Raw genomic sequence first — 25,963 nt, 5'->3', positions numbered from 1 at the left:
TATGGCGGATAATGATTTAAGTAGTTCAGCTATTTGGAGCACGGTTAGTATGCTCATGAAAGCTCTAGGTCAGTTATTAGCATCCACATTTGCGTATAACATTTTTATGCTCCAACATTTCAATGCTGAAAAATGAGATAAACCGGTTTTTTGTGCAAACAAAAAATCATACACCCCCAACCATCACTGGAAAGACTTGGAAAAGCACAAAAAATATTTATCTCCTGCAAAACTGTGATTTGCCTTATTAATGGGGTATGTAAACCGAAATTTCCCCCCAAAGTTAGAGGCTGACAATGGCAATACGTTTTGGGTGATTAAGATTCCAATTTCAGAGATTAGTCGAAAAACCCAAAATTTCAAATCATTTTTTTTACAGCCACTTTTGATACAATTCCAGCCACGCCACTATATGACATCTCACACGATTCCATCTGATGTTTAACTTTAGTGTTCGATATGCTGGGAAAATACAGATAACTAAATGGGAAAATACAGATTCCAAAGCTCGTGGTCAAAAAGCGCTACTGAACTCTAGTGAACCGACATAAAACATACAGTATAATAAAGAATGCGTTGATATCTTCCCCAAGCCCAAAGCTGTTAATGACAACAATACAATTTGGTTCTATGTTTGAAATTTTTGCCAATCAGAATCAAGCAGTTAACACAGCGTTAGGCCAATTTAATGGAAACTAGCAGGCCTTCTGCAGCTAAAGCTGCATGAAAAAAGACAACGTTTATATTTAACAAAAATAAGGTGGATGGCTGGATGTTTAGCTGCTTGTAAGGATGGCTAGAAGGATCAATTGATATTCGAATGATTGGCTGGATGGATAAAGGATGGATTGAAGGCAGGATCTTTAGATGGATGGACACAAGTATGGCTGTCTAGATAGATGACTAGATGGCAAGTTGGATGGATGTAGGGATGGATCGCTTGCGTGATGGCTGGACCGAGGAATGACTGGTTGGATGTAAGCATGGCTAGATGGATGCCTGAATTAATTGTTGAAAGGATGGTTACAATGGATGGATAGATGCCTGAATTAATTGTTGAAAGGATGGTTACAATGGATGGATGATTAGACGACTCGTTGGATGAAAGGCTTTACGGATTGATAGCTGGATACATGCCTGGCTGGATGGCAAGAGGGATGGATAGCTAGATGAATGGACGGCTAGCTGAATGTATGGCAGTATGAAGGGATGGTGGTATTGAGAGACAACTGAATGGATGGATGTTTAGTTGCGTGAATGGCTAGATGAGTGGATAGCTAGATGATTTGATAGCTTGATTAATGGATCGCTTGAAGAGTGAATGATTTGCTGGATGGATGGATAAGTTGTTGGATGAATGTATGAACATAGGGCTAGTTCTACTGAAGGCTAGATCGATGGTGGGCAGCTGCATGGATGACTGATGGGAAGCATGTATGGTTAGACGAATGGATGTGGAACGCATGGATATCTAAACGGATTGATGGCTGGATCGATGATGCTGGATGGAGGACTGGCTGAATGTGTGGACAGACTGCCGGATGATTGATGGCTGGTTGCAATGGGTGGATCGTTGGATGGATGACTAGATGGCAAGATTGACGCAGGGCTATTTGACAGATGAAGGCTGGTTGACTGCATGTGTCGAAGGCCAGATGGGTGGATGAATGGTGGTGGCTAGATCGACGAAAAGCTAGATGAATGTTGGTTGGATGGACGGATGGCAAGACGAACGTACGGCTTGTTGGATGTATCAACCGATGGGTAAATGGATGGTGGCTTGATGGATGAATGGCGGTAAGAAGAGACGGCTAAATGGATGGAGGGCTAGGTGCATAGATGGTTTATTGGATGGATGGATGGATTGCTCATTGGATGGATTGATTGCTAGATAGATGAATAGTTAAACAGGTGGATCGCTTAGAGCATGAATGGCTTCATTGGGGGAATGACTGGAAGGAAGGCTAATTGAATGGATGGCTTGTTTGATGGATGGATTGATGGCTATTTGGATCGCTGGCGAGATCGACAGTAGACCGCTACATGGATAATTGTTTGTTGTTACAATTAACGTTCTCTATCTAATGATGCTCAATGTCATTTTGTAATTCAGGTTTATGTTGTGTAGTCTTTTATTGAAAGAAAGCTTTTTATAAGCCCGCGTTTATCACTCCGTCAGCATGCTAGATACAGAACAAACAACAGGCTATGGGCCCAGGAGACGACGACATACGAGGATTCAATTACGCCAAATTAAATAGAAGCATCTGCCGCGACTGGGCGTGGTACACCAAATTGTACCTACTAGAGCGAGGACTGTTTAAGTATGCGGATGACAGCTTGGAAAGGCCGACTGATGACAGCAGTGCTGACTGGATCAAGATGGCGCATTACCAACACATGACTGCGGACAAGTCTGTACTTTCGTTGTTGGTTAGGTATGAGGTCCCTCGAAAGATTCTTCTAGGGCACGAATCAGCCACTTTCGCATTGGGACAAGGTACAGTGGAGTGCGAACTGGCTTCGGGTCGACGGATAAGACTACACAACGTACTGCTGGTGCCCAAGCTGGGAAAGCGTTTGCAGTGTGTCAGCAATGTCTCAACAAGGCGCAGAGGTGTCCTTTGAGGGGAACACGTGCTTCATCAGGAAGTGCGGAGAGGTTGTGTAAAGGGACGAAACGTGGCGGGTTGTTCACATTGAACTTCAGTGGTGGCGCGGCGCGGGTAGCAATGTCGCAGCAATCAGTGGAGAGGTGGCATCGCCGGTTGGGTCACTTGAATGTCCAGACTCTCCGCAAGGCAGTTTCAAAGGTGCTAGGAGTTGTCCACAGCGACGTTTGTGTACCCTGGAAATTGCGTCGCTTGGCGGAGCGAGGTATTTCGTCAATTTCATGGAAGATCGGAGCCGGTTCTGCGTGATGAGATTTCTGAAGAGGAAGAGTGAAGTCCTGGATGAATTCAAGAAGTTTGTGGTGGAATCGGAGAGAGGCACTGGCCAAAAGGTGCGGGTGTTGCGATCGGATGATGGGGGCGAGTACAGGTCAAATTAATCCGAACGTTGATGGAAAGTGCAGGATCGATGCTGGCGCAGGCTGGTCTTGACAAGGAGTTTTGGAGCTTGATAGCAAGTCCAAGAAGATGATCTTCGTTGGATATCCCAATGGTCAGAAGGGTTATAAATTTTTGACCCAGTTGCTAGGCGCATGGTCGTGTCGCAGCATGCGAAGTTTCACGAGGACATCACCGGGTGTGATAATGAGGCGCCAAGTTCGGTCATTGTTGAGTTTGACCACACTAGCGCCGAGCCCGCATCAGCAGATGGACGATGTAGATATGGTCGCTGCTCCTGCTGCTGCGGATGGGGAGGAATTGGAATGTGTTGTCGGAACTCAAGGCGGATTTCTGTTGAATCAACTTATGAGGCAACATTCATGAATTCTCTTGAAAATCGTCCTCAAGCGGGAACGCAAGCCGGCGGTGAGCTTCGAGTCCTATCGCGTAGCAAAAATTGAAGAGCCGCAATCGCTCAGTGAAGCTCCTTAACGCGGAGCAGCACAGCAATAGAAATTCGCCGTCCAGGATGATTTCATGTCACTGGTTGCAAACCATACTTGGGAGCTCTTCCCACTCCCGAAAGGACGAAACATTGTGGGCAAGCGTTGGGTATTCAAAGTGAAACGGGACGCAGAGGGATAAGTAGAAAACTTCAAGGCACGTTTGGTGGCGCAAGGTTTTTCGCAGCGTAAAGGGATCGACTTCGAGGAGGTGTTTTCGCCTGTCGCGAAGCACGCAAGCATCAGTGTGCTTCTTGCTCTCAGTGTGCAACTTGGATGGCATTGCCATCAGATCGACATCAAGACAGCGTTCTTGAATGGCAAGATTGACGAAGAGATATACATTCGGCAACCAGAGGGGTTTGCAGACACTCATAATCCAACGTACGTATATCAACTCCTGCGCAGTTTGTATGGGTTGAAGCAATCAGCTCGGAGCTGAAATGAGAGGCTGCACCTATTCCTGTTAAGTATTGGATATCTGCAGGTACCTTCAGATGGTTGTCTGTATCGGAAGGCATCAGTTTCGGTTATCATTGCAGTTTATGTTGACGATAGTGATCTTCTGTTGCTCACTGGAGAATCTGTGCCATGAGAAGACTGGGCTCAAGCAGGAGTTTGAACTGACAGACCACGGAGAAGTTCATCATATTCTGCGTATGTTGAAGAAGGGTGAACACCCATGGCATGTATCTCAAGCAAAGTTCACTGACGGCGTGCTCAATCAGTTTGGTATAGAGTCATCCAAGCCAGTAGCTATGCCTCTAGAGGTAAAGATTGAGAATTGTGGTGATCCGCACGGTGATATTAAGCAGTATCAAGCGTTTCTCGGGTCGTTGATCTATTTCATGACTGCTTCGAGGCCTGATCTATTCGAGGCATTCTCTGTGAGCTGGCTAGCGCAATCCATGTGCTCTTCCTCTGCAGCACACTGGTCGGCATGCAAGAGGATTCTATGATACGTGCGTGGTTCACGTTCGATCGGTCTTAAGTTCAATAAGGTGACGGGACCGGTTTCGCTGGTAGGATACAGTGATTCGAGTTGGCCGAACAACCCAGAAGATCGTTCTTCAAACCGTGGCTATTGTTTTTGGTGTCGGATTGTCTTGTATATTGGCGTAGCCGCAAACAACGTTCTGTGGCACGCAGCTCGACCGAAGCGGAGCATGTCGCCTTTTCGGATTGTATTCAGGAAGCGATCTGGCTGAAATCATCTCTTCTTCGCGATTTGGTATATCTCCAGCTGGGGTCTACGAGGACAACCTTTGGTGCAATGGAACTGTGCAGAAACCCAAAGTTTCATAATCGCACCAAACACATTGACATTCATTACCATTTGTGTCGTCAGCATGTTATGGATGGCTTTGTGAAAGTGATGTATTGTCCAACGTCAGAAGTGCTCGCAGATGTATTCACAATGCCGTTGGCGGCTCCCGCATTCAAACGTCGCATCGCGGTGCTCGACATTGTGTTGTGGACAAGACTGAAGACGATTAAGCATCATGGGGGACTGTTACAATTAATATTCTCTATTTAATGATGCTTAATGTCATGTTGTATTTCAGGTTTAGGTTGTGTAGTCTTTGATTGGAAGAAAAAATTTTTTAAGAACCCGCGTTTTATCACTCCGTCAACACGCTAGATACAGAACAAACCACATTTGAGATGTCGTTTTGCAATGTATGAACGGCTAGATGTATAGATGCGGGACGGATGGAAATCTATATTGATGGATGACTAGAGCGACGATTAATCGTTGAGTGGAGGACTGCCTAGAGTAGGGATGAACTAGAGGATGGACTGCTTGATGGGTGGCTAGATCGAAGCAGATCTAGATGAAAAGATTGCTGGTTGGATGCACTGATGTCAAGATGAGTGGATGGCTGGTTGGATTGATCAACCAATGGTTAGATGTATGCTATATAGATGAATGCTGGTTGTGTGGATGCACGGAGGATTGAGAGGGCCCGACAAATGGAGGGCCTATGGATGCATGAATGGCAGGATAGATGAACGAATGGATGGCTAGATGGCTGGTCTAAGGGGTGACTGCTTCGAGTAATAGGTTGCCTGATGATTGATGGCTGAATTGATAAATGAATGCTTTGTTGGATGGATGGATGGTTTTTTAGATGGCTGGTTCGATGGATGACTGGATGGCTTAGTAGCATGCTGGCTGGATGGATGGCTGGCTAGATGAATGGATAGATGGCTGGTTGGATGGATGACTGGGTGGCTGGTTCGATGGATGATGGACGGACGGTTGAAAGTGGATGGCTGGTTTAATGGACGGATTGGTAGATAAAAGGATGGATGGTTGATTGGATGCCTAGATAGAAGGATAGATCGCTTGATGATTGAAGAACTTGTTGTTTGGCTTGACGGATGGCTATCCAGATGCAGGCTAGATGCATTTGCCAAATAATGAATGATTGGTTTGATGGCTGGTTGGATGGATGGACGCATGGTTATATAGATAAATGGCTTAGTAGACTGATGGCTAGATAGCTAGATCGCTTAAAGAATGAATGATGTGATAGATGGATGGCTAGAGGGTTGAACCGATTAATTTCATGACTCGCCTGGTGGCTGGTTGGATGGATGGCTTGGCAAATAAGAAGCTTGATTAACGAGTTTTTGACTTGATGGATAGATTTCTAGTAGGGTGGAAAAATCTATGGGTGGATGGATGGATTGTTAACATCGCACCGCCATGGTGTCGGAAATTTGAAGGAAATTATTTGAATCGCAGAACAACTTAAAAAGAAAGTAAAAAGAGAATCAAAAGAAAAACGTTAAATCGCAGAAAATAAAAAGACTTGAGCAATCATACATAAAAAACGCGATATCTGCAACAGCTGGGAACACCCTGACATCACACCAAGTGGTCCAAGGTTTCAATTTTCTACAAGTTTTTTAAAGGTTTGAAAGAAAAAAGTTCTTAGACAATTTTGACATAAAACGCCAAACCTCGGAAAAATCGATGGGCGGTCACATTTGCAGTCCAAACGTACATCCCCTGATAGCATTCTGAGTGTATTCAACTATAGGCTTTTGAACTTCAAATTTAGTCAAGTATTTTTAAATTTAAAAAAGTTACATTTCGGAAACTAAAAATATTTGAGCAGGCATGATTGTAGGCAAGATTTGCAACCCCTGACAGTACTCTGTCAGCACCCCACTATTTTAAGTTTTTTTTTTAAAAAAAAAGCAGGAAAACAGAAAAAATGTCTTATCTCGGAAACTTAACGATCTGAACCAGCATAGTTGGAGGCCAACCTCCCAAAGGGTTGTTAGTTTCAAATTTGATGAAATAAATGCTGAAACGAAAAACGCTAGTTTCATAATGTATAGATGGATGAATCCCACCTTTACATTACCCTCCACTGCACACTCTCCTTCTCCCCTCCCAGGCTGGCATTATAACCACAGCCTTGCCTTCAGGCGTTTCAATGGGCCGAGCATCCATAAACTGGAAAATCGAACAAAACTCTGAGTCATTTCATTATAAGATATAGATTAGACGCGCAAGAACTTTTTGGTTCACCATGCAAAACTGAAAAAGCTGAAGCATGGTGAGATACGATTGATAGTATTGATGATTGATATAGATAAAAATTAACCGGAAGATGCTGATCCTAAAAGAATTTGGGTGCCTTATGTTTTTAAAGGTATCTTGCAAATCTCTGTAGCCCTTCAATGATCGCGAGAATGCTGCTGCAAAGGTTAGTGTTTTGTACACGTTATATGATTATAAGTTATACGATAATCGGATTAAACGATTTTAAGTTATAAGATTTCATGGTTATACATTATCAGGTACAAAAAATTTACATATTTATCAATCTGTTATTTTTTGTACCTGATCTTAGGTCGTGATCCATTTTACCGAAATTTTTCCGTCATATCCACAGTTCTATAAATTTCTCATATATCAATTTCCAATTTTCAGTGAAAACATGAACCTTATGGATGAAAGAAAATGACGATCCCCGAAAATTTTTATGCATTTAGAAAAATTCGGAACGCTTTTATGCATTATGAATGTTGCAATCTCTTCGTGTCAATCTCCAATCCACCGCATTATAAATTGATTTGAAGAGAGAAACTTTAAGTGTGTCCGTGGCATATAACGCGCCAAAAACGGCAAATTTAAACGGAGAAAACTATCGTTTCAACTCAAAGGCATTGAAGCTCAACTTAAGCCCGGTCTTTAAAAAATAGACCGGTACACTAATTAAAAATATTCTCAACATCATCATCATCATCATGATCATTACCGACGTAAGCCGTTCAAACGAGGTCGGCCGGGTTTGCGGTCGTGTGCATCGGCTTCTGCCAGTCCTCGTCTTCTCATTTTCTCCTTCCAGGCAATTCTTGGCCTTCCTTTAGGTCTTTTTTCCGGAACCTCAAGGGAAAACGCTACTCGATTGGATTAAGCTCTTCTCTGCGCACGACGCGCACAAGACATCGCAGTTTAGCGGTTTCAACAAAGTCAATAACGGTCTTCTGAATACCAAGCCGGCTCATAATCGAGTCTGATGGAATACGATCACCAAAAAATACTCGCGACAATAAGCCATTAAGCTGAAAAAAGCTCAAGAAAACACGTCCTAGGTCGTGATCCTAAAACATACTTACAGTCGGCTTTTAAGAGTTAATAAAACGCTGACAGGATGCTACCGATGAAATGAAGGCATAAAACAGCATAAAATTATGAAATGATTAAATCAAGACGGTAACGGATCCTGCGTCTACCAGGATATATCGCAAGCAAAATTGCTATTCGACCGCGGAATGGAGACGCACTGCGGATTCACATCACTGGCGATGATTTTTACACAGAGTGAAATAAGAAAAAGGCCTGGAATTAGGAATAAAAGATCCGCCACGAGCCGGATCCAATGCTATGAAAATTAATGCTACAGATCATGAAGTTACGTAGCAGCATTTAGACAACCGCGTATTCATACTCGTCAATCAGCAGACAAATACAATAATCACCAATCAGAATCGAGACAAAAAAGAAACTAATATTTTTTTTACTAGGGGCCCAGCTGAAAGCTGGAGAGACCTGTTTGATTATTTTAATATTGATTATTTTAAAATTGTTTTAAAATTTCAGGTTTCTCAAGTCGATAGCGCCCTTCCTACGCAAAAAAGTGAAAGAGAAGCTTATGCATTCATTGGTAACGCTTTTGTCCAAGCATTGCAAATATGACTATAATATGTTGACTATAACTGACATCACAAAAACGTTCTGGAACAAACCGACCTGATTAAAGAGAACTAGCGTAACTCGTGCAACTTCTCGTTGGACTTCTTCGAATCATACAAAAAAACTCAACGCAAAGCCAATAGCACCAAGCAAAAGCGAGAAAATGTAAGCATAGCGGATTCCATTGTCTAAAAAATACACACAATAAGTATATTGAATCTTTGTTCCAATGCCAAAAAACTTTTTAAAAACTTTTCCTAAGTGTACAGCTCTTCCCCGAGACAAATTAAGGACCAGCCGATTGGGCAGGGGAGTTTCCTACAACCTGGTCTATCGATTAAACCCTTAATCCCATATCTGGATGGGTAGTTTTTGAAGAAATCGAAAAAGTTTGAAAAAATGGCCTAAAAACCGAAAAATTGACTATTCCTAAGTGTATAGCTCTTCCCCTAGACAAATTAGGGACAAGCCGTTTGTGTAGGGGGGGTTCCTACAACCTGGTCTATCGATTAAACCCTTAATCCCAAATCTGGACGGGTAGTTTTTGAGGAAATCGGAAAGATTTGAAAAAAGGCCAAAAAAGTCAAAAAAGTGACTTTTCCTAAGTCTATAGCTCTTCCCCTAAGCAAATTAAGGACCAGCCGCTTGTGCGGGGGAGTTTCCTACAACCTGGTCTATCGATTAAACCCTTAATTCCAAATCTGGATGGGTAGTTTTTGAGGAAATCGATAATTTCCGAAAAAATAGGCAAAAAAATCAAAAAAGTGACTTTTCCTAAGTCTATAGCTCTTCCCCTAAGCAAATTAGGGACCAGCCGCTTGTGCATGGGGGCTTCCTACAACCTGGTCTATCGATTAAACCCTTAATCCCAAATCTGGACGGGTAGTTTTTGAGGAAATCGGAAAGATTTGAAAAAAGGCCAAAAAAGTCAAAAAAGTGACTTTTCCTAAGTCTATAGCTCTTCCCCTAAGCAAATTAAGGACCAGCCGCTTGTGCGGGGGAGTTTCCTACAACCTGGTCTATCGATTAAACCCTTAATTCCAAATCTGGATGGGTAGTTTTTGAGGAAATCGATAATTTCCGAAAAAATAGGCAAAAAAATCAAAAAAGTGACTTTTCCTAAGTCTATAGCTCTTCCCCTAAGCAAATTAGGGACCAGCCGCTTGTGCATGGGGGGTTCCTACAACCTGGTCTATCGATTAAACCCTTAATCCCAAATCTGGACGGGTAGTTTTTGAGGAAATCGGAAAGATTAAAAAAAAAAAGGCCAAAAAAGTGACTTTTCCTAAGTCTATAGCTCTTCCCCTAGGCAAGTTAAGGACCAGCCGCTTGTGCGAGGGAGTTTCCTACAACCTCGTCTATCGATTAAACCCTTAATTCCAAATCTGGATGGGTAGTTTTTGAGGAAATCGATAAATTCCGAAAAAATAGGCAAAAAAATCAAAAAAGTGACTTTTCCTAAGTCTATATCTCTTCCCCTAAGCAAATTAGGGACCAGCCGCTTGTGCATGGGAGTTTCCTACAACTTGGTCTATCGATTAAACCCTTAATTCCAAATCTGGATGGGTAGTTTTTGAGGAAATCGATAATTTCCGAAAAAATAGGCAAAAAAATCAAAAAAGTGACTTTTCCCAAGTCTATAGCTCTTCCCCTAAGCAAATTAGGGACCAGACGCTTGTGCATGGGGGGTTCCTACAACCTGGTCTATCGATTAAACCCTTAATCTCAAATCTGGACGGGTAGTTTTTGAGGAAATCGAAAATTTCCGAAAAAATGGGCAAAAAGTGAAAAAAGTACCGAGTTGTGAAGCTTTTCTAAGACCGTAGGGGGTGGGGTAGGGTAAAAATTGCCCTAAATTTTATGCAGGCAGGTAGGTGAAACGCTACTGAATCCATTGGTACCACTTTTATGAGTATTTGACGGGTAGTTTTTTGGGAAAGCGTCTCAAAAAAAAAAAAAAAAAAAAACCAGATCTCATCTGGAAAAAAAAAACGTTTTCATAATACCTGTTTAATAAATCAAACAGGAATTTCGTAAGTTTGCCTTCTCATCTCGATACTGATAGATTAAAAAATAGTTTTTGTCTGCTTTCTGACGAGTATAATGCCCGATTGTCTAAACACAGACCACACTCCAGATCGCGATTACAGCAAAAGTGCCACCAAAATAGCACTTTTATTTGCGAGTTAGTTTAGAAAAAAAGAAGGTTTACCGAATACACAAAGGTCACAAGCTCGCAAGTGTGAACCACTTAAAATAATGTTCAATATCTCAGCTTTTAAATAAAATTGACGAACCCTCATGCTCAGCTTCATAGCTAATTAAATCAAAACGTCAGAAAAAACTCAATTTTTCGCAACGACTATTTTGATTGGATTAATATCTTTTCATATCTTTTCAATACCTTGTTAAGATGGAACTGATAGTATATCAGTTTAAAAAGAAGACTGCAAATGCTTTAATTGATTTACTGCAACCAAATAATAGGGAGCTAAAACTACTTTTGACTTAACCAACAGTGGTGTCCTTAATAATGGAGAGATCGAAAGTTGAAAGGTCATTTTCAGCCTATTAGAAGTGAGTATTCAAAAATCTAAGTAAATCACGGAAATGTCCCAGAAAGCAAAAAAAAATTCATGTAGTTACACGAATTAGATAATACATGAATTTTCGAATGTTGCTTCAAATATTGTTACTTCAAAGACACCAATGTTTCTTTGCAGTGCACCGATTTTTTATATGGAACAAAACAAAAAATAAAAATTTCATTACACTTTCGAACCAAAATCTCCATAGAAATTGGAGTACAGTCGGAACAGCATCCTTATTCTATATCTGCACGAATTAAAATCGAAAAAACTTCAAAGTACAACTACAACTCATTTTCTGCTAATTTTGATTTCGACGAAGCAGCACAAAAAATGTGAACCTTTATACAGCTATGTAATATTAAACAACTAAATACACAGAAGCGAAACAGAGCATCGCATCACTTGCGATAAAAGGCAAGCGCAGCATTGCAAGCTGGCGAACAGAAAATCAGACGAAATCAAAAATCGAAGAAAAAAATTGGGGAAAATACAAATAATGTCAGAAAAACCGTTAAAAAACGACCACCAGTATTCAATAAGCTTTCAGAAATTACCGAGAAGCCAAAAAACCGACAAAAAAGTATAGAGTTTCATTGAACCGAAAACAAAAAAATCTACAAAAACTTTTGTGACAAGAAAATTGTGAGCAATTAAGTTAAAAAACTTTGAAAACAAAAACCGACACCATTTACACCGATTAAAGCATTTAGGCGAACAAAAAATCAAAAGGAAATCAAAGAAAAAATACATCGTCTGGGCTAATAATTTTACAAATCACAGGAGTAAATCAAAATCTCTTGTATCTACGACGAAAACTTCTGACAGCATAAAGAAAGTCCCCGAGGTTGCAACTACGCCGACATATTATAAGCAGACCAACGAAACTCCGACAATTCAATTTGTCCAGGAAAAAGACTTGATAAACATTCAGAAAAATCATGATATTCAGCGACACGTAGTTAAGACCAATTAGCTTGCCTCAATTCAAATAGCATTGGTTGCTGAGCAGCTAACGCATTAAAAAACGGAAATATACTTTAATTTGAATAACATGAGGTGGCCAAATTGACATTTTTGGCCCCGTAACGTTACATAAATTAGCTACAGGTAAATTATCTTCATAATTTTCAAGTCATAGCATATAGACATTTTTCAAATTCCATAAAAAGACTTAGTCAAAAAGTCGGTATTTGTTTGGAGAATAGAAAAAAATGGACCGAACACAAACATTCTACGGTAGTTTTAATGCATATACTGCGATAAAACAGAACACATAAAATTAACACGAAAACATGCGACCTAGGTTTGAAAAAGTGAACTCGTATCACACAATCGATTGCTTGATAAATGAAACGCGACAAATAAGTTTTGGATATTTGATGATAAATAGATAGTGAAAAACAAAATAGTCCCAAAAACCAGCAAAAAAAAACAAAATGAAGCTTTAAAATGTGAGAACTTATAATATTGATACTTGAAAGCAATATCTGAAAATTCGAACATTTCATTTTTTACTTGATTAATTTCTTTTGCAATAATGCAAAGTTTGAGAGTCCAGCTAAGCCGCTGTCAAATGTTGGATTTGACAAACGGCAACAACTGCCGGCAAATGGCACACTACAACATCACAAAGCAAAAAACGTCGATTGCTTGCAAGCACGGGTTGTGTTTTTAGCGCCTGAAGGCGGCCAGTTTGCTGCGAGAATTAATCCGCATTTTTCTAAGTCTGTTCAGGCATGAGTCTTGTTACATACTCTCCATAAAACCAATTTATGTATAACTTATGATCTCCACGTATAACAAATGATCTCTCTGTTTAACCAATGATCCCTATTTACATCTAATGATTCCTAGTTGAAGCTAATGATCCCTTTGTGTACCTAATGGTCCCTATGCATAACCAATTACCCATATATTTAACCACTGATCCCTAAGTAAAACTAATGATCCAAAAAGTTACAGAATGATCCCCCATGTGTGTCAAATGATCCTAATGTTAAAATGTAATGGTAATGATCCTTATGATTATCTAATGATCTATATGTAGGTCTTTTTATCCCTTTATCTGCTAATGATTCTTATGTATATCAAAGATCTCAATCTGAAATTTTGTACAATTTCTAAGTGATTTCTTTTTCCCAGAGATCTCAATGTGAAAGTTTATACCAGTTGATCCCAAGGTAGAGTTTTAACGGCAATAACCCCAAATGTTATTTTGTGTAGGATGAAAACAAGTTCAGTCAAAACGTAGAGTGAATTTTTTTTCTTTTGCCCGCTACCGAAGCTGGTATATACATGTAACGCATATTATTTAAGTTTCAAAGCTCCAGAGATAGCTAGCTAGATAGATAGAAACCTAGATAAATCGATAGCTGGATAGAACGAGCGAGAGAGAGAGAGATAGAAAGAGAAGAGAGAGAAGGGATAGAGAGAGGGAGAGAGAGAAGAGAGAAACAGATAAGGGATAGAGACAGTGTAGAGAGAGAGAGAGAGAGAAAATAGAGAAGAGAGAGAGAGAGAGAGAGAGAGAGAGACGGAGAGAGAAAGAGAGAAGAGAGAGAAAGAAAGAGATAGATAGGATCGCTAGTTGTATATAGGGATCAATGGTTATGCTCAAAGATTGTTATTTTCACATAGGGGTCATTAGCGATCAATATTTGTACACAAAATCATTATTTATACATAAGGATCATTGGTCATACATGGAGATCATTAGTTAGAAGTAGGGATCATTAGTCTTACATCACTTATATTACATAAAAATCATTAGTTATGCAGAGGGATCATTGGTTATACGCAAGGTTCGTTAGCTATACATAGGGATCATTAGGTGTACGTAGGTATCATTGGCTGTACATAAGGATCATTAGGGATCCTTAGTTGTACATAGGGATCATTGATTATACATAGGGATCACTCTTTATACACAGGGATCATAATAAATAAACTTTCTAGATAGAATCTATGAGAATATATTCTAAAAAGTTATTTTTTTAATTTTGAATTCTTTTTTTTTGAAAAAATTTTAGGTGAAACAATTTTTGCCCAAAACTTACTCATTGGGATCATTTGGTATGCATAGGGATCATTAGGTATGAATATTATACATAGGGATCATTACGTATAAATATTTAAATAGGGATCATTAGGTATAATCTATACCCAATGATGACTGTAGGGATCACCCTTCTCCCGATCCCAGTGCCGTATATCTATACTAATCCCAACGCTAGTCTCTTTACATGCTCCCCATAAAACCAATTTATTTTGAGCATCTTCAGTAAACGTTGAAAAATTATCATTTGAAAATAAAAACATCTTGATAAATAGAACCTATGCCAGCTGCATCTTCTATTGAAAAAATAAATATGTTGATAACGTTGATTTTGCTGCACCCTGTGCTGCGTCTATTTTGCTAGTTACAAAAGTCTATGCCACAAAAACAAAATGCCTAGAAAAAACTTCACTTCTATACTTCATTTATAACCAAAATAATTCATTTTGATATGGCAAAACAAAAAATAAACTCATATTCAATTTGTGATTTCTGGTGCACTGTATGAGCAGAGATAGCAGGAGCAGACGTCACTACTCGATCCATCAGAAGTATAATTCCATTCTACTGACGACTGTCGCTCCTTTTTCTCGGCTTTCGCCTCTTTTTGTTCGGTCAACGCTCGAGCTACATGGGCGAACACAGGAAAGTAGATTCCCTGAAACCATCAACAGTTCAAATGACACTGCAAGTAGAGCCAGCAAAGATCAATGATAAAATGTTGTATTGACTAACTATTTGTCGCATTGATCTGATACAAGATAGATTTGACGTGACAGTGGCAGCTTTCAGTTCAAATCCTGTTCCAAATATGATCTACACAAAAGCAAAAAAAAATTAGTGTTTTTTGCCCCGCAATTATGCAAGAGAATTTATTACACAATTCAAAACATTCAGCAGAGATAAACGTAACTCAAATTGTTTTCTACAACCTTCATTCGGAAACACCTTTCTCTTGTAATATCGTTTGTAATAATACTTTTTCCATCAAAACGTATGCTTTTCAAGTCATATCGCCCCAACCTTGGATCGATCTTTAACGGCGGATGACACGGGCACTTTGTCAACCGTGGGCGAATCAATGTCTGGAATGACCTCTATCTTCTGGAACAGTTTTTTCGATCTCATTTTCTCCTTTTCTCCTCCAATGACCGTGAGAATGTTGGTGTAACTTGTATAAGCTGTCTCACAACACACCAGTCTTTTTCCTGCAAACGAAGGTAGTAAGGAACAGTTAGAGCGAAGAATTTGCCACAAGTATCTTCACGCAGCTGATTGGAATCCTTCTTTTAAATGCAAACTGTAAGGTAGTTCTTGTTCAATTTAATAGTTTGCTAGAACAGGTTCATTGATGTTAGTGACATGTTACATTTGAGCTTCATGTTTGAAAAGGGATCAAATTTTTGTTGGTCCCAGCATGCCTCAACTGCCCAGCTCAATTTCTTTTCATAGGATTTTAAAAGAATCTATTCAATTAAATTGCTAGCGAGCGAGCAGAGCAGGCTTCTTATTTTAAAAAATCTTGAATAACTTAGTTTTTTTAGCCTTTTAAAATAAAATAAAAATTGCCTTTTTGCCTATTTGACTAAACCTGTCAGACATGCCTCAGTTCTAAGCTTTTCTCACAACAAGCACAAAAAAACAACACAAAAAAAGATGGTTTTTTAAGAATGTGGTTGGAAAATTCTTCAGTCCAACCCTCAAGAGAGCAGATGATAACATCGATGGAGTTAACACCGATAGGACTGGTGTTTGAAATCCGCATTGAGCGAGACTGAAATTTTTTTGAAAACATTCATACAGAGTGGAATTTCTTTGCCTCAGTTGAACAAAAATTGAAGTGTTAGTTGCACAGCAATCGGCTATCCTTGTTTTCCTTTTTTGCTTTCCGCGCAAAATCAGCTACAAATCATTATCGTAATGAGACGAAAAATATACAAGCGTTATCATATTAAAGCCATTTTAGTCGTGATTCGAGCTATTACAACAACAAAAACAATCCCAGTGTTGAGATAAACCGGTACGAAACTTTCCGAGTTTTTGTCTAGTAAATCGATGAAGTAACGTTCTTCATATGAAAATTGGCGTTTAATCTCAGAAAAAATCTTGATTTTTTGTCAATCTACTGTGGCATTTTTTGATTGATGATTTTTCAACGATTTTTTCTGCATAACAATCGAATAAATTGAACTCCAGCTGAATCACGATCCTCGTAAAAATCTTGGCATCAAACTAGTCGCAGTAAAAATAGGTTCAAAATGAAGCTAGCAACTGTGCCTAGGATCAGCTACAGGCATTTGACCTCCCAAAGCTCGCCCTTATGTCGTGTTATAACAGGTCAATTCTTTTTTTTTCGACGACGCAATAAACTCTGTAACGCAATAAGCTGTTTTGCTGGAATTTGATTTTAATGAGTGGACTGCAAAACAATTAGGAAGCTTTTCGCCGCAGCTTTGTAATTTTTGAAGAGTAAGAACTCAATTTTTTTTTATTTAACCATTGAAAAATAGAGGGGGAATGGAAAAGAGCATCTTAATATTGAATCTATTTAAAATTGTGGAAACTTGATTGTTCTAAGTAGTTATGTACCATAATTTTTTAAAAACTGGAACCTACCGCTCAGAAAAGAATCCAACTCGTTCCACAACTGTCCATAATGCTCCAACTCATCCGCAACTTGCATGTTAAGAACTGTACTGTTCGGTAACACCCAGTCACAATAACCATGAGTCAAGTTAGAACACAGAGCCAAAATAGTAGACACGTCCAAATTCACAACTTCGAACTCGTTTAAAAACGACTGGTTTCTGAACCTCGTATTCAGAATCACACTCGAATCTCCGAAAATATCCGAGCGACTTGGATCGCGAAAAGTCACTTTTTCACTGTTTGAACTCGCTTCATCTCGGATGTAACCGAACACCTTCACTCCCATTTCTTCAATCTCCTCTGCCATTTTGCGGAAGATTGCGTTTGAGAAGAACACAGCGACTGTTGGTTTGCGGAAGTACACTGGGCACAACTCTGCAAGGGAGAGGAGCTCTTCAAGTTGTTCTTCCAGGCTCCGGTGAGACATTTCACAGTCTAGGCAACGTCAATTTCAAGTCATCTGGTACAATTGGAAACTCTTTCAGATGTCATTCGGGTATCAAAATGTTACGGGCCGAAAAAATCATCTACCAGGCTACAAGTAATTTGGTATCAGGACAAAAAATGCCTTGCCATAAGATCCCATCTTAATTTGAAAGATTCCACAATTACGGAGCAAAAATCATAGTTTCAAATCTACAGTAGCTTGTGGGTTAATTGTTGATGGTTAATTGTGAGAGTTAACTGAGGTTAATTGATTTCCCACAAAAAGGTTAACTGTGAGATGATATTAACATCGCAATTGACCTAAGGCACATCTCGTAGGTTGATTAAAATAACAGTTTAACTGGCTGGGGGTTCATTCATGCATCCGATGATTGGAAATAGAAGACAACGCGCACACTCACTTCCTGTCCAGTTGTTCCAGAGTCCTTCTGCATTTCGAGCGACAACCTTGACCCAGACAAATCCCTCGTTGGCCACTACGTCTATCACAGTCGGGATCTTTAAAACGTTACATGCATTAAATAAGATGCACTTATTAAATTGCAACTATGAAGTAAATGACTAACTATTTCTTCACCAATAGCAGCGAAATCTTCTGTGGGTTGAAAAGGGGTTAGTATTGATGTCACCAAAGGAAATAACTTGGCGGCTGATCCGACACTCTTGAGAAACGGCATGTTACTGCAGTTGACATAACTTTCCTTCAGTTTATTCGACTTGAGCTTCTGAAACAGAGAACTTACTCAGCTACGGATTTTATATCTCGAGGTTGTGATCATTGATTCTATGAATTAATTTAAGGCCGAAATACATTATAAGGTTGCCCTACAAAAGTGGTTGCCCTAAATCATGGAGACACCTAAAAAGTCAGTATTAAGTTAAATGCACCTAGTTTTCGGATACCGAAAGTTATATATTATCACGTTATCAGTCATATAAAAGACAATTCAAGGCGCGAATTTAGGGGAAAAATGCGATAAAGCCAGCTACAAAACGTACCCTATTGGAAATTGAAATCTGCGACACAGTTTAATGTTGAAATCATTCTTAATGCTTGTTAGTGCTTTCGTTTTGTTTCAGTTTGTACAGGTGGTTGTCGGCGGGTGAATTCAGAATTTCACCTTTTATTCCGTTTCAACATTGGTAGCAGGAGCTATCAGAAATGCCGGCGTTCAACAACCCACCGGCATTGACAATTTCCAAATCGTACGAGACGTTGAAAACCGAAATAAAGATGTGGGAGACATTGACACCTTTGCCAGCGAATAAAAGAGCTCTTGCTATTGCTGTAAGGCTATCTGGAACAGCACTAGAAGCTATTATGACGTCCGATGCTGATCAATTCAGTACAAACCCTGATGTAAAGCTACTTTTAGAAGACATGGACAAAATATTGAAGAAAGATTCTGTAGATTTGGCGTAATCAGCGTATTCCGAGTTCAAAAAATATACCAGTAGTAAAGCAATCAGCATGAGTGATTCCGTCATTGGCTTTGAAAAAAAACTATAATCAAGCGAGGAAGCATAAAATGAATTACAGTATGCTGTTTCGGCCTTTAGAAAATCGATAATGCTCTGTTGGATCAAAACCACAAACAGATGGCGGTAACTGCTAGCACAGATCAAACTTTCTTGACCATCTGGATAGGAATACACCCATCGCTCAATGCCTGTTGCATCGGAGAGTCCTTTCGTCATTATGATGGCTTCTTTGATTTTGCGCATCTTGCCCTTGATCGTCTTGTTCGAGAAAGACGTCGAACTTCCTGCGTCATTGTCCTTCTCTCGTAGCTTTCTAAATCCCTCCGGCAATGGCACGAAATTTTCGGTCTTCCAAGTCAAATAGTGGCTTTCTATTTGGCCGGCATCTTGTTTCTCCGCCAAAGCCAGGATAGGTCTGGGAGATCTTTCAGCCCCCGAATAGTAACCCACTCAGGATCGTGCTTCCCAAACTTATCTTCACCCTTCTTTTTGGTGGATAACTTATGCCGGAACTTTTCGTCCACAAGCTCGTTGCATTTGCCACACAGAAAAGTTCTTTTTGTCATGCCGTTGATCTTCATGAGGTAACACTTTTGATATAAGTTCACGATTTTCTTATCGGTCACAGAATGTGTTTTTGTAAAGTGCCGCATGAGGGATGCGCGCCACTTGAAGCCTTCCTCGCGAAATTCACATTTATATTTGTTGTCCGCCTGGTTTGTTGTCCGCCCTGATTTTGGTACGTTCTTCGATCCTCCACCAAGCTCTTATTAGAACCATCGCTGCTTGATCGCGATCGTCGTCGCTTCCGTTTACTGATTGGGGTGTCCATTTCTTGATTCCGTCGATGTTTGCTTGGGAATGGTCTACTAGGGGAGTCGCTTTCGAGTCACATCATATTCTCTGGGTTATCTTTTACGTGCCTGGAGCTTCTGGCATTGATCTTCCTCCCACGTGTTTAACAGGTAAGTCTTGTCGGGAATTGGTAGCTCAACGTGTGCTTCCTCGATATGCTTTCTCATATCAATGAAGTACTTTTTGTTGGACTAGACTGCGCATTCCTTGCACTGGATGAAAGTGTGCACTGTCCTATCTGGGCTTCTCGGTTCCTCCTGTCCTCCATCTGGGCTTCTCGGTTCCTCCTCTGTCTCTCCATCCTGTCCTCTATCTGGGCTTCTCGGTTCCTCCTGTCTGTCTGGCTCCTCTTGTGGCTCCATGTTGTTGTTGTTGTTGTTGCCTAGGTGCCCGTAGTTTGGCCCTCCTCTTGTCCCTCATTTGTGGCTTCTTCTGTATCGAGTTGCAGGAAAGCAGCTGCTTCGATCGGGTTTTCCCAGAGTGCGTGGGGGGTGATTGTAGTCGGGTTTGCGCTGCACCTGAATAGGTGACCCGTTGTGTGGGTTTCTGAGTTGCACTGTGGGCATGTTTCTGGGGTTGATTCATCTAGTCTGTGTAGGTAGCTTTGTAGGAATGGGGAGTAGCCGCTCCGTAACTGGGCAAGGGTCCGTCTAGTACCTCTCGGCAGTCGTAATTCATCCTTGCTCAGTTTGGGGGCTGGTTCGTCGAGCACTTTGTTGTTGTCCCGGTTGTCTAGGGCGTCTTTGACCTCATTTGTGTGCACTTTTTTGAGGAGCCCTCTGTAGTCCTCTTCGGTAACGTGCGTGTCGTCGTCTTCTTCTGAATCGGATGTTTCGAGGAGTGCAGTGATGTACCTCTCGTACCTGCTGAAGAGCGTTTCCTTCATGTTTCTGGGCGGTTCCGGTCGGTCTAGCAGCCTGTTGCCAGGGTGTCCTTCGAGATGATGGGCTAGCTGGTGCTGGACTGCTTTCATACGAATATGCCGCCTGACAGGTAGAATTTTCGTCTCGTCGTGCAGGTGCTGGATAGCGGTCATCGTGGTGCATCCTGTGGCCACTCTTAGGGCTGAGTTTTGGACTTTCTGCAGCGTTTCTACGTGGGTCTGTGCAGCGATCGGAGTCCAGACTGGTGATGCGTACTCTAAGACGGGCCTGATGAAGGCTTGGTAGGCTACTATGAGGGTTTCCTTGCTCTGTCCCCAGGTAGTTCCTGCCAGCGCTTTCAAGATATTCACTCTGCTCCTTCCTCTAGCTGCGGCTAGTTTGCAGTGTGGGCCGAATGTCAGGGCTGTATCGAAGGTGACGCCTAGTATTTTTGGTGTTTTCGCTAGAGTGAGGGCTTTCCCGTTGATCTTCACGTCTGGTGTGATTTTGTGTTCTTTGGTGCTGGGCGTGAAGAGCGTGACGGAACATTTCGGTGTTGAAATCTCCAAATCTCTAGAGTCTAGAAAATTGCAGAGCGTCGTCAGGTAGCTGTTGATGTCTTTGCTTAGTGTCTCTATGTCGGTCCCAAGGGCGAAAACTGTGAAGTCGTCAGCATAGGATACTAAGAAAATTGTCGGTGGAGGCATTGGAGCATCTGCCACGTAGAAATTCTTGTGGCTCCATTTCAGTGTGTCGAGGTTTCTGAAACAGAAGGACCTCTTTTTTTTGCCGGGGAAAACTAACCTTGGGGTCTACCTTCTTATGGAGACGAGAATCAACGAAAAACTGGTTCTGGTCGCTTTTCTGATGCTTCACTGCCTGTTTCATTGATGGCAAGACCCTCCGCTTCAGACAATTTGGATCGCGACACTGGCCGGTCTTCTGATGGTTGGACCTCCGCTTCTGCTTCAGCTGCGATTCAGCTGCAATTTGGATCGGGCTGCGATCCAGCTGCAATTCGGATCGCGACACTGGCCGGTCTTCTGATGGTTGGACCTCCGCTTCAAGCGGGCTGCGATCCACCTGCAATTCGGATCGGGCTGCGATCCAGCTGCAATTCGGATCTCGACACTGGTCGGTCTTCTAATGCTTCCGAGTCATTTTCATTGATGGCAGGGCTCTCCGCTTCTGACAATCCGGGCCGCGACACTAGCGGTGGAGGCGATGGCAATGGCGTTGGCATATCGATGCCGGGGAATAGCGCCACTCTCCATGGCGCTAACGTGTCCCCGTAATCGTAACAGCTCCTCGTCTTTTGGCACATCTCTAGTGGTTTTGAAGGCAATACGGCTGATGGAATTGTGAATGATCCGCTTCATAACAACATTCGGATCCACGTGGTTGTAGTTCATATAACGAGCCTTCCCACTGTTGAGTGGGTCACTGGCATCAACGAACAGGTTACGGCCATCAGTGAAACAGTACGCTTTGTTCCCTGCTGCTCTCATTTCTTCATATTCCTTTTTCAGCAACGGCTTTCCCCAGTAGGCACAAAAGAACTCCCCAGCCTCTAGATTCCTCCTCGTGAAGAGCCCTCATCCTCTATCTCCCGCGTCCGCCACAGAAATCTTACTGTCGGCATCAGAAAGCAGGAACTTTTTCGCCTCAGTCTCGAAGTAACCTATTCGGAAACGACAAGTAAGAGACAGAACGTTAATGTTCTTTCCGGTTTGACGACTCATGTTATGTAAACAAAAGTAAGTTTTAAAGTGGGGTTGTTTTTATGAGTATGGTTGTTTGCGAATAAATTACACAGAATGAAACAGTGTTCTAACATAACGTGACGAAGTGCTGCTGCAGTTATCGAGAATAAGCGAGCAGAGACCATTATAGATAATTTTTTACGATGCTGGATTAGCATTTACGGTGTTCCGAGAACCAGTGTTTACACAGATAACGTCGGGGAATTCAACAAACAGAATTTTCCAGATATGGCCGATATCTCAGCATGTCTGTCAAGACAGCTGCAGCTTTTTCATGATCAAACGAGTTGTAGGAGCAAGGAAACGCTGTTCTTACCAAAATGCTCCAGAAAAATTTGTCTTGACACTTGAATGCCATACCAAACCGCGATTTCATGGGCTGTCATGCGAAAATTTGACTGTATAATGTTCACGGTTATTCATCTTATCAGCTTGTTTCAGGGAGTGCTTGATGATAATTTGGCAGCCTTATGCCCAGAAAGTGCTTGTGAACATTTCTTTAGACATGTGACGGCTTTGCACGCTGCACAAGTTGCTTTCGTGGCTTCAGAATCCAGCGAGAAAATTCGGAGAGCACTGAGATGTAACACGCCTAGCACTGATGGTTTTTTCACTAATGTCTCGAAAGTTTTTTTTCATCTTCGAAACAAAAGCTGGCGAGGTCTTGGTGATGTTCTAGATCAAGACGGCCCCATCGTTTACGTACGCCATAGGAGCCATCATAAGAGCTCATAAATTCCCAGTTCTTAAAGATTCCATAGAGAAAAATGACCAGGATATCGTCAATTAACCATCTAAAAGTCGTAAAAAGGGTAATTTGGAAGTTAAAGTGAGCAAACCTGACGTTAAACTCACACCTGACGACTCTGACAGCGACGGTGGCCACAAAATTATCGCAAACAAAAGATGCAAGCAAGAAAATTGGGTCCCGGACCGTCAATTTGAATAATTTTGAGATAACGCGCCAGTTTCCGAAGCTCTTGAAGTTTCAGAAACTTCTACTAATATTCAAAGACCGGATTTAATGCCCATTGAGCCTGATTTTCGACCAGAAAAAGAAAAAAACAATGATATTTCCTTCAAAAATGGTGATTTTGTTACCGACGACTGCTGCAACGGCCTTATCAATGGGAAATTTCTGAACAGCGGCAAAGAGGTGGAGTTAAGAAAAATTGGCGTAATATCAAAGTTCCTACTCCAAATGATGAACATTCGAGACGACAGAAAAATTTTGCGACTTGACAACGGCAAATTTTTGCAATAATTTTGACAGTATCAATTTTACATATTGAGTTCTGACAGTTAGCATAGATTCTTTTTCTCAAGCAAAACGCGCTAAATGGGAAGATCTCGACGTTTTCACACCAGTCAAGGGCAAAGGACAACATTGCATTTCCTGTAGATGGGTTTGCACTGACAAGAATGGGGTCAAAAAAGCTAGATTGGTTGCCAGAGGCTTCGAAGGTTACGAGCTTTGGAAGCAGGACAAGCAATCTCCAACTTGTACCCGTAAAAGTGTCCGTATTCTATTCTATGGCAAGTGAAAGGCTGGAAGTTGAATAACGACCCCGAAAGAAACAAATATGACCTTGATCTGGCGATCGGACAAGATAGTTTAAGGTCTCCAAGATGCGTCTTTGAAGTGGTATGAAAAGCTGCATAAATGCGTAATTGCAACTAGCTGTGTTATGTCAGCACTTGACCGTTCTCTTTGTCTTCATTTTGATGACAAGTCTGTTATTGGGTTTCTCGCAGTTCAAGTCGATGATTTTCTGTGGGCTGGTGACCTGAACTTCAAGCTCACAGTCGTTGTTTTTTTTGTTCTGAGCTAAATGTTGGACGCGAGTTTTCAGGAACTTTACGTTATTTGGGCTAAGACGTTCCTCAAAATGATAAATTCATTGTTCTATACCAAGAGACATATGCCAAAAATCTAGGACTTGTGGCAAAAGAGTCTATAGGCGATGAAGAAGACCATTAAAGCGCGTACTGGACAGCTGAACTGGTTATCAGGACAATTAAAACTACCAGATTTGGCGTTTTCTGTCAATAATTTGAAGTCTGTTGCTGATAATTATTCAATGGTGAGTCTAATCGTGCCTCAATCGCTTAACAACCGATGCGGGTTGCAGTGTGTTAAAGTATTCAGTTCTCAGCTGTTTCAACGGTTGCTAAACGCTGCCATGTTGCTGTAAATTCGGTGGTGTTAATTTGTAATTCTTAATTAATAAAGTCAGAGGTAGATTGTTGAAATCATTCTTGTTTGTTAATTTTTTTTGTTTCAGTTTGTACAGGTGTTTGAAGGTGGGTTAATTCAGTATTTCACCTTTTATTCGATTTTAACCTTTCAAACCTGAGAGATGAATTTGATTTCGGAGTCAACTTTGCGACTGAGTTTCTGGCATCCGTCCAATGGTTCACCGTAAGTATCTGTCAGAGTCTCCACTTGCCCCTTGAGCTCCTTCGCCTCCTTGATCAGGGCCTCTGCCGCCTCAACCAGCTCAGCACCTTCGTCCATTATAACATCACCCCTTTTAAATCACATACGGAATGCAGCACATCTGAAAGATAGAGCTGAGTGAGACTTATAAATGGAGATGAGATGTACACGGTGGAGCATAATGACCAAAAAAATCTTAGAAAAGTGCTGACAATGATCAAAAGTATACTTTAGTTGAACTTTTTATTGTTGGAAGGCCATATTTACGTCGAGAGGAAAAGTTTTGGATTTAGATGTTTCTTTTTCCTTGTTAGATCAATAATGAAATACAATATTCAAACTACGGTAAATATTTTTCGAAAAAAAAACAATTTTATCTAACCTAAAAAGGAAATTTGGAAATTTTTTAAATACATTTCAGTGTCTTTGCTGGCGGATGAAATTAGGCCTTCGCCGACAAAATTAGGCCTACTGATTAAATAGTCTAATGGCTACGTGCCATCGGATTTCTGAATACCACAAAGCTTATTGAAGATATGTAAGATTCAACAAAACAAAAAGAGTACGTTGCAAGTTGCACAGAATGTTTTTATCACAGTCATCTTAGCGAAGAAAAACTTACAGAAAACTAACTGATTTTCTGGATTTTCTGCCCGATGAACACAGAGATATTTATCCTAATTAAATCGTCTGGTTTTAATTTCAAAAAAAATTATTTTCACGTTCTAAATTTTTAATGGACGGTTGGTTTCACTGTTGATCCAATTTAAATTATATGGAAGGCAAATTACTCTCCCCTTATTTTCCAAAGGCTAGTAAATTACTCTCACCAATTACACAGTGGCATAAATACAAATGACAAAAAACCAGAACTTTCAAATTATATTTTCATATTTCCCATCAAGATTTAGACATGAAGTTGATCTTTTCTTTAAATAAAAAAGGAAGTTATCCAAAAAAAAGTGAACCATAAACAAATCTTGAAATTCAAAGAGGTTAAAGAAGATGCAATTCATTGTATACAACTCGACACAACACTTTAAA

General features: G+C 40.8%; 3 protein-coding genes across 4 annotated transcripts in view; 1 reads left to right on the top strand and 2 right to left on the bottom strand.

Moving 5' to 3' along the window:
- The window catches only part of LOC134845883 (syndetin-like), a gene marked incomplete in the record, with an annotated part of 146,662 nt that extends 146,541 nt beyond the window's left edge, over positions 1-121 (bottom strand). The window contains 1 exon segment of the mRNA XM_063862998.1: positions 1-121.
- LOC134845887 (protein IWS1 homolog A-like) overlaps positions 1-25,963 on the top strand; it is a 576,794-nt gene that overhangs the window by 134,500 nt on the left and 416,331 nt on the right. The gene's annotated exons all lie outside the window — the stretch shown is intronic.
- LOC134845861 (UPF0415 protein C7orf25 homolog) lies at positions 14,733-25,036 on the bottom strand. 2 transcript variants are annotated; one of them, XM_063862965.1, is made up of 7 exons: positions 24,833-25,036; positions 18,083-18,241; positions 17,918-18,014; positions 17,037-17,504; positions 15,444-15,628; positions 15,156-15,236; positions 14,733-15,078 (listed from the first exon to the last, which is right to left on the bottom strand). In XM_063862965.1, exons 1-7 carry the CDS (start codon positions 24,995-24,997, stop codon positions 14,899-14,901), a joined length of 1,335 nt encoding a protein of 444 aa, XP_063719035.1. In that variant the 5' UTR covers positions 24,998-25,036; the 3' UTR covers positions 14,733-14,898. The 2 variants fall into 2 exon arrangements, with proteins under 2 accessions (XP_063719035.1, XP_063719042.1); XM_063862972.1 differs by lacking the exon at positions 24,833-25,036 and adding an exon at positions 18,516-20,209.

The sequence above is a fragment of the Symsagittifera roscoffensis genome, chromosome 1 (genome assembly GCF_963678635.1).
Source record: "Symsagittifera roscoffensis chromosome 1, txSymRosc1.1, whole genome shotgun sequence".
In the NCBI taxonomy this organism is placed as follows: Eukaryota; Metazoa; Xenacoelomorpha; order Acoela; family Convolutidae; genus Symsagittifera; species Symsagittifera roscoffensis.
The sequence above is the reverse complement of the archived record's forward strand: the minus strand, read 5'-3'. Positions and strand labels throughout refer to the sequence as shown.

Coding starts and splice junctions, on each gene's coding strand:
- LOC134845861 (XM_063862965.1), bottom strand. CDS start 24,997: ATGGACGAAGGTGCTGAGCTGGTTGAGGCGGCAGAGGCCCTGATCAAG. Junction 17,505..17,917: donor CTGGAACAACTGGACAGGAA/GTGAGTGTGCGC, acceptor GACGTTGCCTAG/ACTGTGAAATGTCTCACCGG. Junction 15,237..15,443: donor CCGTTAAAGATCGATCCAAG/GTTGGGGCGATA, acceptor GCTTTTGTGTAG/ATCATATTTGGAACAGGATT.